This window comes from Onychostoma macrolepis, chromosome 23 (genome assembly GCF_012432095.1).
Source record: "Onychostoma macrolepis isolate SWU-2019 chromosome 23, ASM1243209v1, whole genome shotgun sequence".
NCBI lineage: Eukaryota > Metazoa > Chordata > Actinopteri > Cypriniformes > Cyprinidae > Onychostoma > Onychostoma macrolepis.
Genome location: NC_081177.1, coordinates 28,248,678 through 28,263,675, shown reverse-complemented (window position 1 = coordinate 28,263,675; position 14,998 = coordinate 28,248,678). Strand labels below are relative to the sequence as shown.

Here is a 14,998-nt window from a genome sequence, read left to right as displayed (position 1 = left end):
CATCACAACAGCAGTCATCATCAATATGAACAGTTTTTGCTGAAGTCTTTATACTGAATGTCCTCCATATAACACATGATTTTTTCAACTACACTCTTAAAAATAAAGGTGCTTCAAAAGGTTCTTCACAGTGATACCATAGAAGAACCATTTTTGGTTCCACAAAGAAGCATTCAGTCAAAGGTTATTTAAAGAACCATCTCTTTCTTACCTTTTTATAATCTGAAGAACCTTCTTTTGCCACAAAGAACCTTTTGTGAAACAGAAAGGTTCTTCAGATGTTAAAGGTTCTTTATGGAACCATTTAGACAAAAAGGTTCTTCTATGGCATCGTGAAGCACCTTTATTTTTAGAGTGTATACATAATGTGGATATGTCAGTTATAATCTGCATCACTCACAGGTGATGAATTAACAAAGATCGAAGAGGAAGATGACCAGGGCTGGTGCAGAGGCCGTCTGGACAGCGGCCAGACAGGCTTATACCCAGCCAATTACGTTGAGGAAATCTGATCACCTGACTTGAGGACAACACACCTTTGGAGGCAGCTCTGATTGTCCGATGTAACGACATGGCAAAACGCCAGAGACTTAATAAGAACGACTTTCCCTGAAGATGTGCAATGCAGTCTTGTTTAAAATCTAAAAAATCTTAGTAAAGATAGCCACACTGTATATATTGATCTTATCTGGGAGGCGGGGAAGAGCTTGCTGACTTCTAATATCTATTTGTAAACATTTAAAAAGCATATAGATACGTACAAACAAGCAGATATGAACAAATAAGTGACCCATCAGTTATGCAAGTGCAGGCTACACATTATTGGTGCAGATTACATGTTATTTGAAATTATATTACAGACATTAGCATAATATCCAACTGAACAGATATTCACGTGACCACTCTGCTGTATTTTAGTACAAAGTTCATCTAACAGAGTCAGTGTGCAATTATGGGGTACTCGTCCAGTGTCACGTGTTAAACAGAATATGACTCACAACAGGCTATTGGGTTTTCCTCTTACTCTCACCATCAGTCCATGCCTCGTTGCAGTGATTATTATATTAGGTATCGTTCTCTTGATGTCTGTGTCTGTGTGCATAGCAGCATGTGCTATGGAGCATGTAGCCCTTGATTCCTAAGGCCATCTGTACCGTATGCAGTTCCCACAGTGACCACAGAGGCCAGCAGACTCACGTCAACCTCACACCAGGAAGCGGTGGAAAATCTCAGGCTATGTTCAGAACAGAATACTACCCTAGCAGTAGTATGGATACTGCTTACTATTTTTAAAGATAGTATGTGAAACAGTATGCATTATGTATGTATGCAGTAGACCTTAGTCAGGGTGGCGCCATATTTAATTTTTGACAGGAATGAAATCGAAGCTGTGAGGGAATGAAGTGCAGTGTGTTCAGTGGAATGTAATGTTTAACAACCTATGGATTCTTCAGCTGAGGAAACATCTTTACGAAAAACATTCTTTGTTTTGAAAGTTGTGATTTGTCGTAAAAATGCATTATTTAGGACCTTTATACAGTGTGTGCCATTGTAAAGACTGTAAATCTCTACCTCACAGCCTCGTTTTCATCCATGTTAAATTCAACATGGCTTCCTGACTAAAATATTGTATGCAAGTGGCATCCAGGTATCATCACACAATACAATTGCCTTGAAAGTGAATTGAATATTGTGAAAAATCTCTCATTATTGGATGAAACTCTTGGTATTCCATGCACTGCATAGTATGTAAGCATGATGTTCTGAACATAGCCACAGGTGTCGAAAAGGTTGATCGTTGATCTCATGTTACTCCAAGAAGGTCTTGTATAAGCATCGTCTCTATTTGGCATCCGTTCATGGTCAGCTCTTGACACCAAATCAAGGTTCTTCAGATGGACATGAATGTTTCCTGTGCATGATTTGGGCTACTTATGCACAGCACATTGACAAATCCATATGTGAATTCACACCTGCAACACCACATGCATCACATGTTCAGAAGTTACTGGTATCAATATTCACAACTGATAAAATGAATCCCTGTAGTTTCAAGGCCTGTTAACTAACGCTCTGGTTTCGCATCAAGACTATTGTTTAAAACACATAAAAAAACTATTTTCAATTCTGAAATACTAACTAAAATAAAAATTGAAACATGGTGTTAAACTATGATTTGCAGGCAATATACTGTACAGTGGGGCAAAAAGTATTTGGACACTCAAAGTGTCAGTTCACCCAAAAATGAAAAATTTCATCATTTACCCTCCCTCAAGTTGTTCCAAACCTATATGAGTTTCTTTCTTCTGTAGAATGCAAAATAATATATTTTAAAGAATGTTGGTAACCAAACAGTTGCTAGTAGTTATTGACTTCCTTGAAATTCAATAGTTACTGTCAGTCTTCAAAATATATTCTTCAGTGCTCAACAGAAGAAAAATTCATACAGATTTGGAGCAACTTGAGAGTGTGTAAATGATGACAATTTTCATTTTTTAGTTGAACTATCCCTCTAAACCACTCATCGCATTGCATTGGATTACAAAATATCACACCATTTAATGTAGTTGACAGAAGGATAGGACAAGCACACTTTTCAAGAAAAAATTATAAAAATAAAAATCACATAAAGCAGTTTTAGGTTTGAAATGATAGATGGCTGAAATCATATGCAGGATTTTGACATTTTTATTGTCTAAGCCATTCATACAGTTTTAAGTGTATATCAAGTGTCCAAATACTTTTTGGGACCATTTCATTTTTATTCCTCTCACAGCTGAACTCTATACGATGAAAAGCCACGATTTTGATAATGCAGGCAGTGCTCCTCATGTGCCTGTTTTTCCAGATTGAATTACTGAAAACATAAATATATGGAGCTGTGCATCGTTCATGGAGTTTCAGTGTGGGGCCGAAAAAAATAATGAAACGTGATGTGACATAAATAATACATTAAGAGGAAAGAACCCCCCCCCCCCCCAGCAGCTTTGTGATTTGTCTAAAATTGTTCAGTCTAGAAAAAAAATGAACTTGCATTGTTAAAATATTCTGTAACATGTACACAAAAAGAAGTACAGAAGGGTACACGTGTCGGGGTTGTATCGGGGAGTATCCTCTTTATTATATTCAGTGTGTATGAGTTGTGTTTATGTATAGAAAATAAAAATGTAGTGTTATAATTGTAAATGTTGGGTAACAAAAGAACAACGCTTTGAAAAAATAACACTGTAATGCTCTATAGGTACCATATTGTATTAATTTGATTTTGACTGCAATGAAATCACTATGTACCATACCTGTATAAACGCGTGTGGGTCCACGCCGTCATATTTGTATATGATGATGTAATTTATTAAGATTATATTCTACTGTAACTGTACAACTGTGTTGAGTAGAAACAAACACCTAAGTTGAGACGGTAAAGAGCCGTGTAATGTAAATGCTATTTTTAATGTTGATTTGTACTTTATGCAAACGAAGGGATGAAGGTTTATGTTGTGAACGTTTCTCTTACAATGTAGAGGACGTGTGTGTGTTCATAGTTAGTTGATGTAAATCGACCTCCTTGCTGGTGTAGTGCCTCCTCATCCATAACATAATGTTCATTTATATATGCATAAAGTTAATGATGATGAACATGATGATCAAAATAATGTCGAAAACCTGATTTAAAGTTTTTGTGCTGATGTCAATATTGCAATATTAGTTTGGAAGGAGAAAACATGTTCGTTGAGAAAAACTTGCAAAACGTGTGTGCCATTTTTTTTTTGTCACATTGAGAAGTTGAAATGAGTTTCTTCTTTTGCCAAAATAATTTACATGCTTTTTACCAATTAATTTGTAAAGGTTCACATTAGCGTAAGGCACCTAAATAGAAAATATTCTACAACATTAGTCAAGTCAATCACCTTTATTTATATAGCGCTTTATACAATATAGATTGTGTCAATGCAGCTTTACTGTATCAAACATGAAAATGGTGTCTATAATGCATGATATCAGAGGATGATAGTAAACACTCAATTTTCTATTTAGAGACAGTTCATCATTGATTCAGTGAATGTCATCATTCAGCTCAGTTCAATTCAAATAGTATCTTTGCAATGAAGTCGACAATATTGCCAGAAATTAAGTGTCCCCAACTAAGCAAGCCAAAGGTGATTAGCACTTTTCACAATGCATATTGTCCGAAACCTGCTTTACAGAGAATAGTGTTTGTTGGGAAGATGACACATTGGAACCAATACTCAACTGAGGAAACCCATCTATTCAAAGTTGTGGAATGCAAATGTCTATTAGCCACATAATACTTATAATAACAATCACCAGTTATTTTAAGTATCCATCACGAGGCACCAGCAGGGATTCTCACTGTGGTCAGGAAGCATCTTAACAATGGTTATAACAAATTAGTCACCTATCCAACAAATATCTGAGGCAAAACACTACAAAAATTGGTAATAATCAGTATTTTAAAATCAATCATTCTGAACTATACAAGCAATTATTGTCAAATATAGGGTTTCACTTTATTTTGATGGTTCCTTTAACACATTCTATTGACTATAAGTAATGTTACACCTACATTTCTACTAACTCTCATTAGAGTGTTAGTAGAGTATTAGTTGACTGGTAGGGTTAGGGTTAGATTAAGTTGACACGTTCTTGCAAAGTTACTTATAGTCAGTAGAATATATGTTGGGAGACCAACACAATAAGGAGTTAGTAGATATGAAGCAGACAGTCTACTAATACTCTTATGAGAGTTTGTTGACATGTAGTTGCAACATTACTTAGTGTCAACAGAATATTCAAAAGGGACCATCAAAATAAAGTGTAACCAAATATAGTCTCAACCAGGAAAAATAAATAAATAAATAAAACGACATTAACATTCTTTAAAAAAACTGCAATTCATGGAGCTAAACATTTGTACATTAACATGTTGATGACGCATACTTACTAAAGGCTTAAAAATACAGGCTTGTCATTAAAACTGTTAAAAACATAACACAAGTTGAACTTGGTAGTATACACATGTCTGCACATGTAAAGACCAAGGCAGCTCCTCAAACTGATGAATCTAATTGTTCATCTTGCACACGTTAAAAGTCCTGATCAAATTCAAATTAATTACAGAATAGTAAAAATAAAACTTATTAAAAAGATATTAATCTATGTTTTGCATATAAATGCTAAAGATTAATTGAACTACATTGTGAACTATAATAGAAAATTCTGCGTAACATGAAATAACCATGTGGCTATTAATAATGAGTCATTAATTTGGCCATTTGAAAAGTCAATGTAAAATAGCTCATCCAGTTGGTATGCTCATTTATGGTTACACACACACACACACACACACAAATAAATAAATAATCACATTGTACCTCACAACAGCACTTAATTACACGTTCTTCTGCATCCTAACATTTAATCGAAAGGAAATAAGCTTCTAGAACTAATCACCATAATAGTAAATTCAAGCAAGACAAAACTTTTTCCACTTTTTTTTTTTTTTAATAACCAACCTTGCATTGAATTTGCAGTAAATCATAATACAGTGAGTATTGTATTGTAAGAAATTAGGGTTAAATATGGTAAAATCCTTGGAAATTTTACAGTGTATTATTGCGGCATACCACTAGCTCAAGTAGGAACACTTCCTCTTAACTTTACAAAAAGGTAACCCAGAGTCTGTTTGTAAGTAAAAATACAATTTGTAAAACTTACCTCTTAGATAATTAGAAAAATCTATTCTCAATTTCTCTGTAGAGAAAATCAACAGGTCTTTTACTTCTGGAAACCTGCCGATGCTCTATATAGGATCTCTATATAAGTTTCAGAGGTCAAGTACATTGTTCAACTTTAACTTTTTGTTCATGTATTTACTTTAAACTTTATTTTTGCACACGTATCGCATGTAAGATTCAGTGCTAAAAAGTGTATTTGCACAAGCTGGCAAAAAAAAAAAAAAAAAAAGGTTGTTCAAGATGCCTGAAATATAAGTACTTACCTGTCTGCATAACCTGCTCTACCTGCTGAACAACAGGAAAACGTCTCTAGGTTACGTATGTAACCCTACTTCCTCGAGGGAACGAGACGCTGTGTCCGAAAACACTAGGGGACCGGCTCTGAATACAAGTGTAATCTGTCCAATGGATGGGCGAGACGTCACGGGCGAGGTGACGTAATGACCAGCTGGTATAAAAGCACGTGCGGTGAAACCGGCATCAGCTTTTAGGAATGAAGCAAGCGCGGGCAGGGATGCCGGAAGTGTGGCCTCGAGACGCAGCGTCTCGTTCCCTTGAGTAACTAGGGTAACATACGTAACCTAGAGACGTTCCTCTTCAGGAACTCGAGCTGCGTCCGAAAACGCTAGGGGAACGAGATGCCCACGCCGCCAGGCTTCCAAGTTCCTGCCTATTGTGTATCCCTGCGGAGCACATCTAGGGCGAGAGGACGGAAGAGCCCGGAGTGACCCGCATGTCAAGGCCATAAAACCTGACAAAGGTCAGGGGCGTAGACCATCCCGCAGCGTTGCAGATGTCCTGTAATGGGACACCTGCGAGAAAGGCCTTGGAGGCCGCCACACTTTGTGTGGAGTGAGCTCTGACTCCCATCGGCGAGGGGAGATCAGAGGACTCATAGGCCATGATAATGGCCTCTACAATCCACCGACTGAGGGTTTGTTTGGAAGCAGAAAGACCTCTCTTAGGGGGACCATAGCAAATCAGCAGTTGGTCCACCCTTCTCCACAGGGCAGTTCTGTGGACGTATGCATCCAGTGCTCGCACTGGACACATACAGTTATGCTTCTGCTGGTCTGGCTCCCTGAAGGGAGGAGGACTGAAGGCCTGCAGTACGACAGGCTGTGGCGTGAAAGAAGGAACTTTGGGGACGTACCCTGCACGAGGGTACAAGAAGGCTTTGGCCATACCAGGCGCAAAGTCCAAATGAGTAGGGGCCACTGAGAGGGCCTGCAGATCCCCAACTCTCTTAAGAGAAGACATCGCCAGAAGAAATACAGTCTTCAGAGTGAGATGGCGATCAGAGATCTCCTCAATAGGCTCGAAAGGAGGTCTACAGAGAGCATCCAACACCACAGCCAGGTCCCATGGAGGAATACGGGACCGGGACCGGGACCGGGACCGGGACCTGGGGGCTTTAGCCTCAGCGCACCGCGGAGGAAACGTGTAACCAGGGGGTGTCTGCCCACTGACTGTCCACCAAGAGAGGTGTGGTAGGCCGAAATCGCCGCCACATAAACCTTCAAGGTGGAGTGGGTTAACCCTGTGGAGAGTCGAGCCTGCAGGAACTCCAGCACTGTACCAACTGGGCAGTTGATTGGGTCGAGCTGGCAGTCTCTGCACCATGAAGTGAAAAGTTTCCACTTCAAGGCGTACAGTTTCCTCGTTGAGGGAGCTCTGGATTGGAGGATGGTCTCAACAACCTCGGTTGAGAGACCGGAAGCTATGAGCTGTGCCCCTTCAGGGGCCATACCCACAGCTTCCACAACTCCGGGCGGGGGTGCACAAGGGTGCCCCCTGCCTGTGAGAGGAGATCCCTCCTGACGGGAATCTCCCATGGAGAGCCGTCGAGGAGAGAAATCAGGTCCGAGAACCATACTCGGCCTGGCCAGAATGGGTTACTAACAGCAGCCGGACCCCGTCCCGGCGCACTCTCTCCAGAACTCCGGGGAGCAGAGCAATCGGGGGAAAGGCGTACAGATGAAGCCTCGGCCAAGTCTGTACCATGGCATCCAGCCCCAGTGGAGCTGGATGAGTCAGAGAGTATCAGAGGGGACATTGCGATGTCTCCCAAGTCGCAAATAGGTCCACCTGAGCCTGGCCAAACACTCTCCAAATCTGCTTCACCACCTCTGGGTGAAGCATCCATTCAGACCTCGGCCCTGTCTCGACAGGATGTCTGCTCCCACATTGAGATGCCCAGGGATGTATACTGCTCTCAGCGAGAGGAGTTTGCCCTGGGACCACACAAGGATCTGGTGTGCCAGCCTGTACAGGGGGCACAACCGCAGACCTCCTTGGTGGTTGATGTAAGAGACCACTGCCGTGTTGTCGGTGCGCACCAACACATGGTGATCTCTTAGGTCTGGGAGGAAGTGTTTCAGAGACTGAAACACAGACAACATCTCCAGCCAATTGATGTGCCACGTGAGATGGCGACCACTCCACAGCCCGCGGGCAGGGTGGCCACTCATGATCGCTCCCCAGCCAGTGAGGGATGCGTCCGTCGCTAGCGATACGCGGCGACACGGAGCTCCCAGCACTGGGCCCTGGGACAAGAACCAAGGTTGTCTCCACATGTCTAAGGCACGTAGGCACCGCCGCGTGACCTTGATCATGCGAAGTGGGTTCCCTCTCGGGGAGAACCCCTTGGTCTTGAGCCACCACTGTAGGGGTCTCATGTACAGCAGGCCAATAGGTATCACGTTGGACGCAGCTGCCATCAGACCCAGCAGTCTCTGAAACTGCTTGATAGTGAGTGACTGGCCTTCTTTCACTCCCCTGACTGCCGTGAGGATCGACTCGATCCGAGCAGGCGACATACGTGCCTGCATCGTGGTCGAATCCCACACCACACCATGATAAGTGGTCCTCTGTAATAGAGAAAGCACACTCTTCTTGGCGTTCAGTCTTAACCCCAACACTTTCATGTGAGCGAGAACAACATCTCGATGTTGAGCCGCCATCTGCTCTGAATGAACGAGAATCAACCAATCGTCGATGTAATTGAGTATGCGGATGCCTTGTAGCCGCAACGGAGCTAATGCGGCATCCACACACTTCGTAAAAGTGCGGGGTGAGAGTGCTAGGCTGAAGATAAGAACCCGATACTGGTAAGCTTCGCCCCCGAACGCAAACCTCAGGAACTTCCTGTGAGTAGGAAGGATGGAGACATGGAAGTATGCGTCTTTTAGATCGATTGTAACAAACCAGTCCTGGGACCTGATCTGAGACACAACCTGTACCGGCTGTAGAACCCGGAGGAGGGACCACCTCGATGGCTTCCTTTCTTAAGAGAGTAATTACTTCTCGTTCCATTACCAGAGCCACGGGCGGTCTCCTTGGTGGCGTGGAGAGACAAATCAGCGGTTTTGCGGAGCTCGCTGATATCGTCCGCATTGATTCCCTCACCCTCATCTAGGTCTTTGAGCAGGTCAGCCTGGTACGCCTGCAGCACCGCCATGGTGTGCAGACACGAACCAGCCTGACCTACTGCCGCTTGGTGGGCAAGGTCGGAGCCTTCAGAGAGGACGCAGCGTCAGGGGACAGATAGCTCGCGAGCGTCTGTTCCACCCGAGGCATCGCTCTGTAACCGCGCTCACTCGTCCCCGCCACATTACCGTAGTAATCGGACGAGGGGATGAAGAGGCGGGCCGAGAACAGTTTTCCCCACGACCTCGACACCTCAGTGTGGAGGTCGGGGAAAAAACGGCAGGCTCCGATGTGGCGGTGGAGTCTTAAACCGCAGAAAGCGTTCGTCCAACTTGCTTCTCTGCGGTTCAACACGACACTCGGCTGGCCAATCGATGTTTAATCTGGCCACAGCACGAGTGACCACCTCCACAATCTCCTCATATTGGGGCGAAAGAGAGGGCGAAACATACGTGGTGCTCTCCACGTCAACCTCCTCGGAGGAAGACAGGAGAAGTGCCGAGCCCGCTGCCCGAGGAGAAGTAACCGCATGGCGGGCTTCCGATCTCGGGCAGCGGTCACCGGATCTAATGGGTGAGGATGGAGATAGAGACTCGCTCGTCTCCGATCCCTCCATCAGATCCCGCTGCGAACCCCACGAGCGCCGCCGCCGTTCCGCCTCAGCGGAAGCGGGGCCATCGCCACGGGGAACGCTGGTGAAAGAACCCTCCTGGGAAAAAAGGGCCTTTTGGGACTCACAGCCGACTCTGCGTGCCTCGCTCCCAAACAAACCACACACAAGCTGTGTGTATCACCTGCAGACAAATAGCGTTTGCAGGGAGGAACACACAGCTTGTATTGTGATCTGCTCTCGCCCTTCACATGCTTAGCCTTATACTGGCTCTTTGACATGATTAATTCAAAGGACAGATAACACCAAATAAGACACACAGTTTAGACACAGAGCGCTAGCTGAATGACAGAAAGCTGATGCCGGTTTCACCGCACGTGCTTTTATACCAGCTGGTCATTACGTCACCTCGCCCGTGATGTCTCGCCCATCCATTGGACAGATTACACTTGTATTCAGAGCCGGTCACGCTGAAGGTGTTCCCCTAGCGTTTTCGGACGCAGCTCGAGTTCCTGAAGAGGAACATATTTCAAGTGAAACTGCTCCCTCTGTTGGCAAATGATGTTACAGTAATTTCTGCTAACCTTGGATAAACTGCCATATCACAGATCCTGAGTGACAGAGAAATCACAGGCAAATCTTAAGTCGCACTTGTGAAAGAGCAATTTATAATTATGACTTAATAAATTCAGTGTTTCTTCATTATTTTTGTATATTTTATTGTGTGGTTGTTTTGCCTTTCTTTAACAGAATAGTAGAGAAGAGACAGGACAGTACGGGTCAGAGAGGCAGAATGGGATCAGGACATAACCCTGGGAAGATCGAAAATCGAAATCCTCCTGAGCACAGTCATCTCACCACAGCTCTGTCAAGAGCCTCTTCATCTTTTTTAATGTGATGGTATTGAAGTTGGATTTATAATCACATAATTTGGAGCTAATGACCTTCAATTTTTCTAGAGCAGCTTTAGAGGTTATGACGGAATAAAAGGCAGAAACACTTGTACTTCATCAACACTTGTACAATCATTTTATGCAGTGTTGTCATGGTAGTGGTTTTCCTATACAGTTGGTCTATTTTGAAAATGTAGTTACAGGAAAATTACAGAGGCACAGCTTGCATTTTTTGGGTTACTTTACCACGGCAGCAGTAGACAAAGAAAAAATTATAAATGTCCTTTTACTAATGTGTGTTGATCCTTGGAACGACAACCTAAGGACCCATGAAGGAGCGAGTGAAGGAGAGACGGTTTGGCACGTTTTATGTCATCATTGGCACGTTTTTGGCAAGTTTTACATCAGGCATTTAAGGCAGGCTAATCGAGTTTAGTGCAGTAGATTGATTGATGCTTGTGTGTAGTGTAAATTTGGAGTGAATAAAGAATTTGTAGGCAAGTAATAATGGTCTTGACGGAGATCAGAAATATAATTTTTTCATTTATTGTATGAAAATGTGTACAAACAAATGTATTAAAAGAACTAGGGAAGTAAAATAATGTTTTAAGGCAAAAACTAGCTTATAGACATTGCATTTTATAGTTGGCTATGTTAGTGTATCACATTTTAAAGGGGTCATATGATGCGATTTCAAGTTTTCCTTTCTCTTTGGAGTGTTACAAGCTGTTCATGCATAGATAAGATCCCTGAAGTTGCAAAGACTAAAGTCTCAAAACAAAAGATATATTCTTTATAAAAGTTAAGACTTGACCACGCCCCCCTAAAACGGCTTATTTAAACATGCCCCCACGTCTACGTCACTGTGTGGGAAGATTTGCATAACACCGCCCAAATGTATATGCAAAGAAAGAGGGCATAATGTTTATTCTCACTGTAGTATTGTTGCTGCCGCCGGCACCATGTCCTGGAGACGCTGTGTTTCATTGTGAAAGTGAAAGTACTTTGTTTGGGCTTCCAAAAGAGGACACAACTAGAAATCAGTGGTTAAGTTGCATTTACAACACTGTTCCAGAACAGTTCAACCCAAATATTAAGTCAAGTTAAGTCAAGTCAAGTCACTAGTCAAACTAGTTATTTCCACCTCTGTGCCTAGATCACATTTATGAATTAAAGTGCTACAACCTTGTGCAGGATCGACAGGGGCAGAAACACAAAACTCACACTTACACTTGCACGCTCATAGACTCTCTCTCTCACACACACACACACACACATAAGCACACATACACAGACTATTAACAGGCCCAGTAGGACAGAGTGAAGGTACAGTACACAGGACCTAAAATGTCCACTCTTTTATTACCCCTGGGTCCAGTGGACCCGAACACCCTGTATGTAACTGTATCAGTGTTGCCAGATAATGGACGATTTCCAGCCCAAAGGCTCACAAAAACCCGCCCAAAAATAATGTGATAGAATGTAAATCAAGGTTGATAAGAGCCATTTTTATCTCCTTAAAACAATCTTGACGATAAAATAATATAAATATAATGCTCAATAAATTTCCCATGGATCAAATTGGGGAAAATACATTAAAGAGAATTACCAAATATGATTAAAATATGCAAGCTAGCAGACACTGTCAAAACATAAGTGTCATAAGTGATCGGAATAAGCAACGTAAGGTATTTCACACTCGTTCATGCACACACCATGACAGTCAAAACTGTGTCATTCATTGATGCATACTGTATGATAATCCAACAATAAAAAAAAAATTAAACAACAACAATAATGCCCTTACCTTCGTATCGCTCTATAATTTCACACAGAACTAGAGGAACTTTGCACAGTCAAAACTAACAAGTACAGCAGCTTTCAATGATATACCAATCTGGACTGTTTAAAAGATAAAAGCCAAGTCAAGTCATCTTTATTTATATAGCGCTTTTAACAATACAGATTGCGTCAAAGCACTTAACAATATCAAATTGGAGGATAGAGTGTCGCGCTAAAAACCTGTCACTCATGAAACATCACGTCTGTCTGCTACAGTTAGTAATGCTGAAAGCCTGGAATTGATATGTTGTGTGTGTGGTGGCGCGAACACTTCTACTGTTTCCTTATACAGGAGAATTTAAAATACTCCCATCTATAATAATTGTCATAGAGATTAATAATGCATCACTGTAAAGGTCTGCTTTTGTGTACACTCACAATGACAACAAAACATTGCGTTTTTATAAAATAAAGAAAACAAACTGAATGTTGTTTTCTGCCGTTTGAGTTCCGTTTCTGTCGGTCACTACAAGTTATGTCGTGACGACATTAGGGGATTCACTTGGGAGCCCCAATCATCTCTGACTTTAAGAGAAATGCCAATGAATATTGGCTAGTGGATTTTGCATACTTAAGCCACTCCTCGTGCATACGGGTATAAATAGGCGACAGGTGCATCCACTCATCAGATTTTTGCTTTGGAGCCGAGTGGATGAACATGTTGATCTCCACAAAGCCATTCATCATCTGTCTGAAAGCTGTTCTGGTTGGCGTCATGGTGCAAACAGCAGTGTCCCTGTCTGCAGTGATTCCCCTGGAAAATTCAACTAAGAGACCAGATTTCCTAAAAGACCAAATCACAGTCGGTTCACATCTTTTTAAAGACGCCGTTCTGGCCATGTCCTCTTGGTTGCAGTCGTTTACTATTCTCCGTCGACAGCCACGATCGTTTTCTTCAGTGTCTGGGCATACAGGGCGCTGAAGCTGCATTCGTGGATGGTTTATGCGTTCGTTTTGAGCGTGTAACCATGGCAGCACTGTGATCGCGCCTCTCTCTCCTCACGGGGATGGGAGGGGCTCCCTCTGTCACTACCCGCGCTGGCTTCTCTGCCACGAGCAGAGAACCATCAGCTAGTGCTCTGGGTGATCTGAGGGTTACAGTGAGAGCTTTCTGCCTGGCCAGTTCCCACGGATTTTTCACTCCTCCCGCAGCAGCTGTTCTGTGCGGCACCCCGGTGATTCTGCTGTGCCGTCTTACGGCGTGCCCAGCGTTTCATTCGGCATGCCGATAGAGGATTAGATGTCGATCGCAGCATCGGAGGATGGGCAATCGTCCTCTGAGGATGAACATTCGGTGGGGCTGCCCCCCTCAGGTGTCTCAGCCACCGCTGCCGAATCGGACGCAGAGCTGATGGCTGTGCTTTCCCGGGCCGCAGCGAGCATCAGGCTGGAGGCGTGCACACCTCCCAATCCCGAGCCCTCGCGGCGAGATTATTGGCTCCTCGGCACGGGCCGTGGCTCGCGACCACGCCCTGCCCTGGTTCCTTTCTTCCCGAAAGTACACAAGGAGCTGATGAAGTCGTGGATGGCCGTTTTTATGGCCAGAAGCAGCTCGTCTGCCTCCCCCATCCTCGCTACCCTCGATGGCGTACAAATAGGGGGTACGTTGACATTCCCCAGGTGGAGAGTGCTCTTGCGGTGCACCTGTGCCTGCAAAATGCCACCACTTGGAGGAATCGTCCTCGTCTCCCGGCCAAAGTCTGTAAGTTGATGGCCGCCCTCGCTGCCAAAGCTTACAGCGCTGCAGGCCAAGCCGCCGCTGCTCTGCATGCCATGGCTATCCTGCGAGTACACCAAGCCAAGGAATTAAAATGCACAAGGGTAGTACCAACCCGATGTTGAAGCAGGAACTGCGCTTGGCGACAGCGCAGTCCCTCGGGAAGGGCAACCCAGAGACGTGAGAAGCTGCTCGATCTCAGGAGATGGCGAGGACAGTGCCGCTCCTTCCCCCGAAGGAGGGCAGGGGGAGAATCATTTCATTCTGTTCCGCCGCTGGCTCAGGGACTACATATTCAAAGAAATAGCAATTTCCCTTTCCTCCGGGTTCTCAGGCTCGTGGGCTGACAGTGTGCGACGCACTACCTCCTCGCTCTCACCTGCAACGCCTCCTCTTGCCAGCAACCAAGAGATTGCGGTTGGGAGATGCGATGCCTCTCCTCGCATCTCTGGCAAATCTCCCCGGGACCTGGGGAGTTCGGTGGGGATGTGTCAGAACGCGATGCCTTCTGTACCATCCAGCTCAACAAGATTAAACACTCAATTTTCAGTTAAAGGCATTTCATTGTTGAATTCAGTGATGTCATCGTCCAGCTCAGTTCAGTTTAAATAGTATCTGTGCAATCATGTAGACGATATCGCTGGAAAATAAGTGTCCCCAACTAAGCAAGCCAGAGGCAACAGTGGCAAGGAACCAAAACTGACCATCTGATCTGGATACAGACTGGATCGGGTGGCAACGGTGATACGGA

The 14,998-nt window shown here is 43.8% G+C and overlaps 1 protein-coding gene across 3 annotated transcripts in view; it reads left to right on the top strand.

The window, feature by feature from the left end:
• Positions 1 to 3,773, top strand: part of pacsin1a (protein kinase C and casein kinase substrate in neurons 1a) — a 42,600-nt gene extending 38,827 nt beyond the window's left edge. For all 3 annotated transcript variants that reach the window (XM_058764401.1, XM_058764404.1, XM_058764403.1), the window contains one exon: positions 403 to 3,773. In XM_058764401.1, the coding sequence (XP_058620384.1) occupies positions 403 to 512 (110 nt within the window). In that variant the 3' untranslated portion in view covers positions 513 to 3,773. The remainder of the gene's footprint in view (positions 1 to 402) is intronic.
• Positions 3,774 to 14,998: the final 11,225 nt, after the last annotated feature.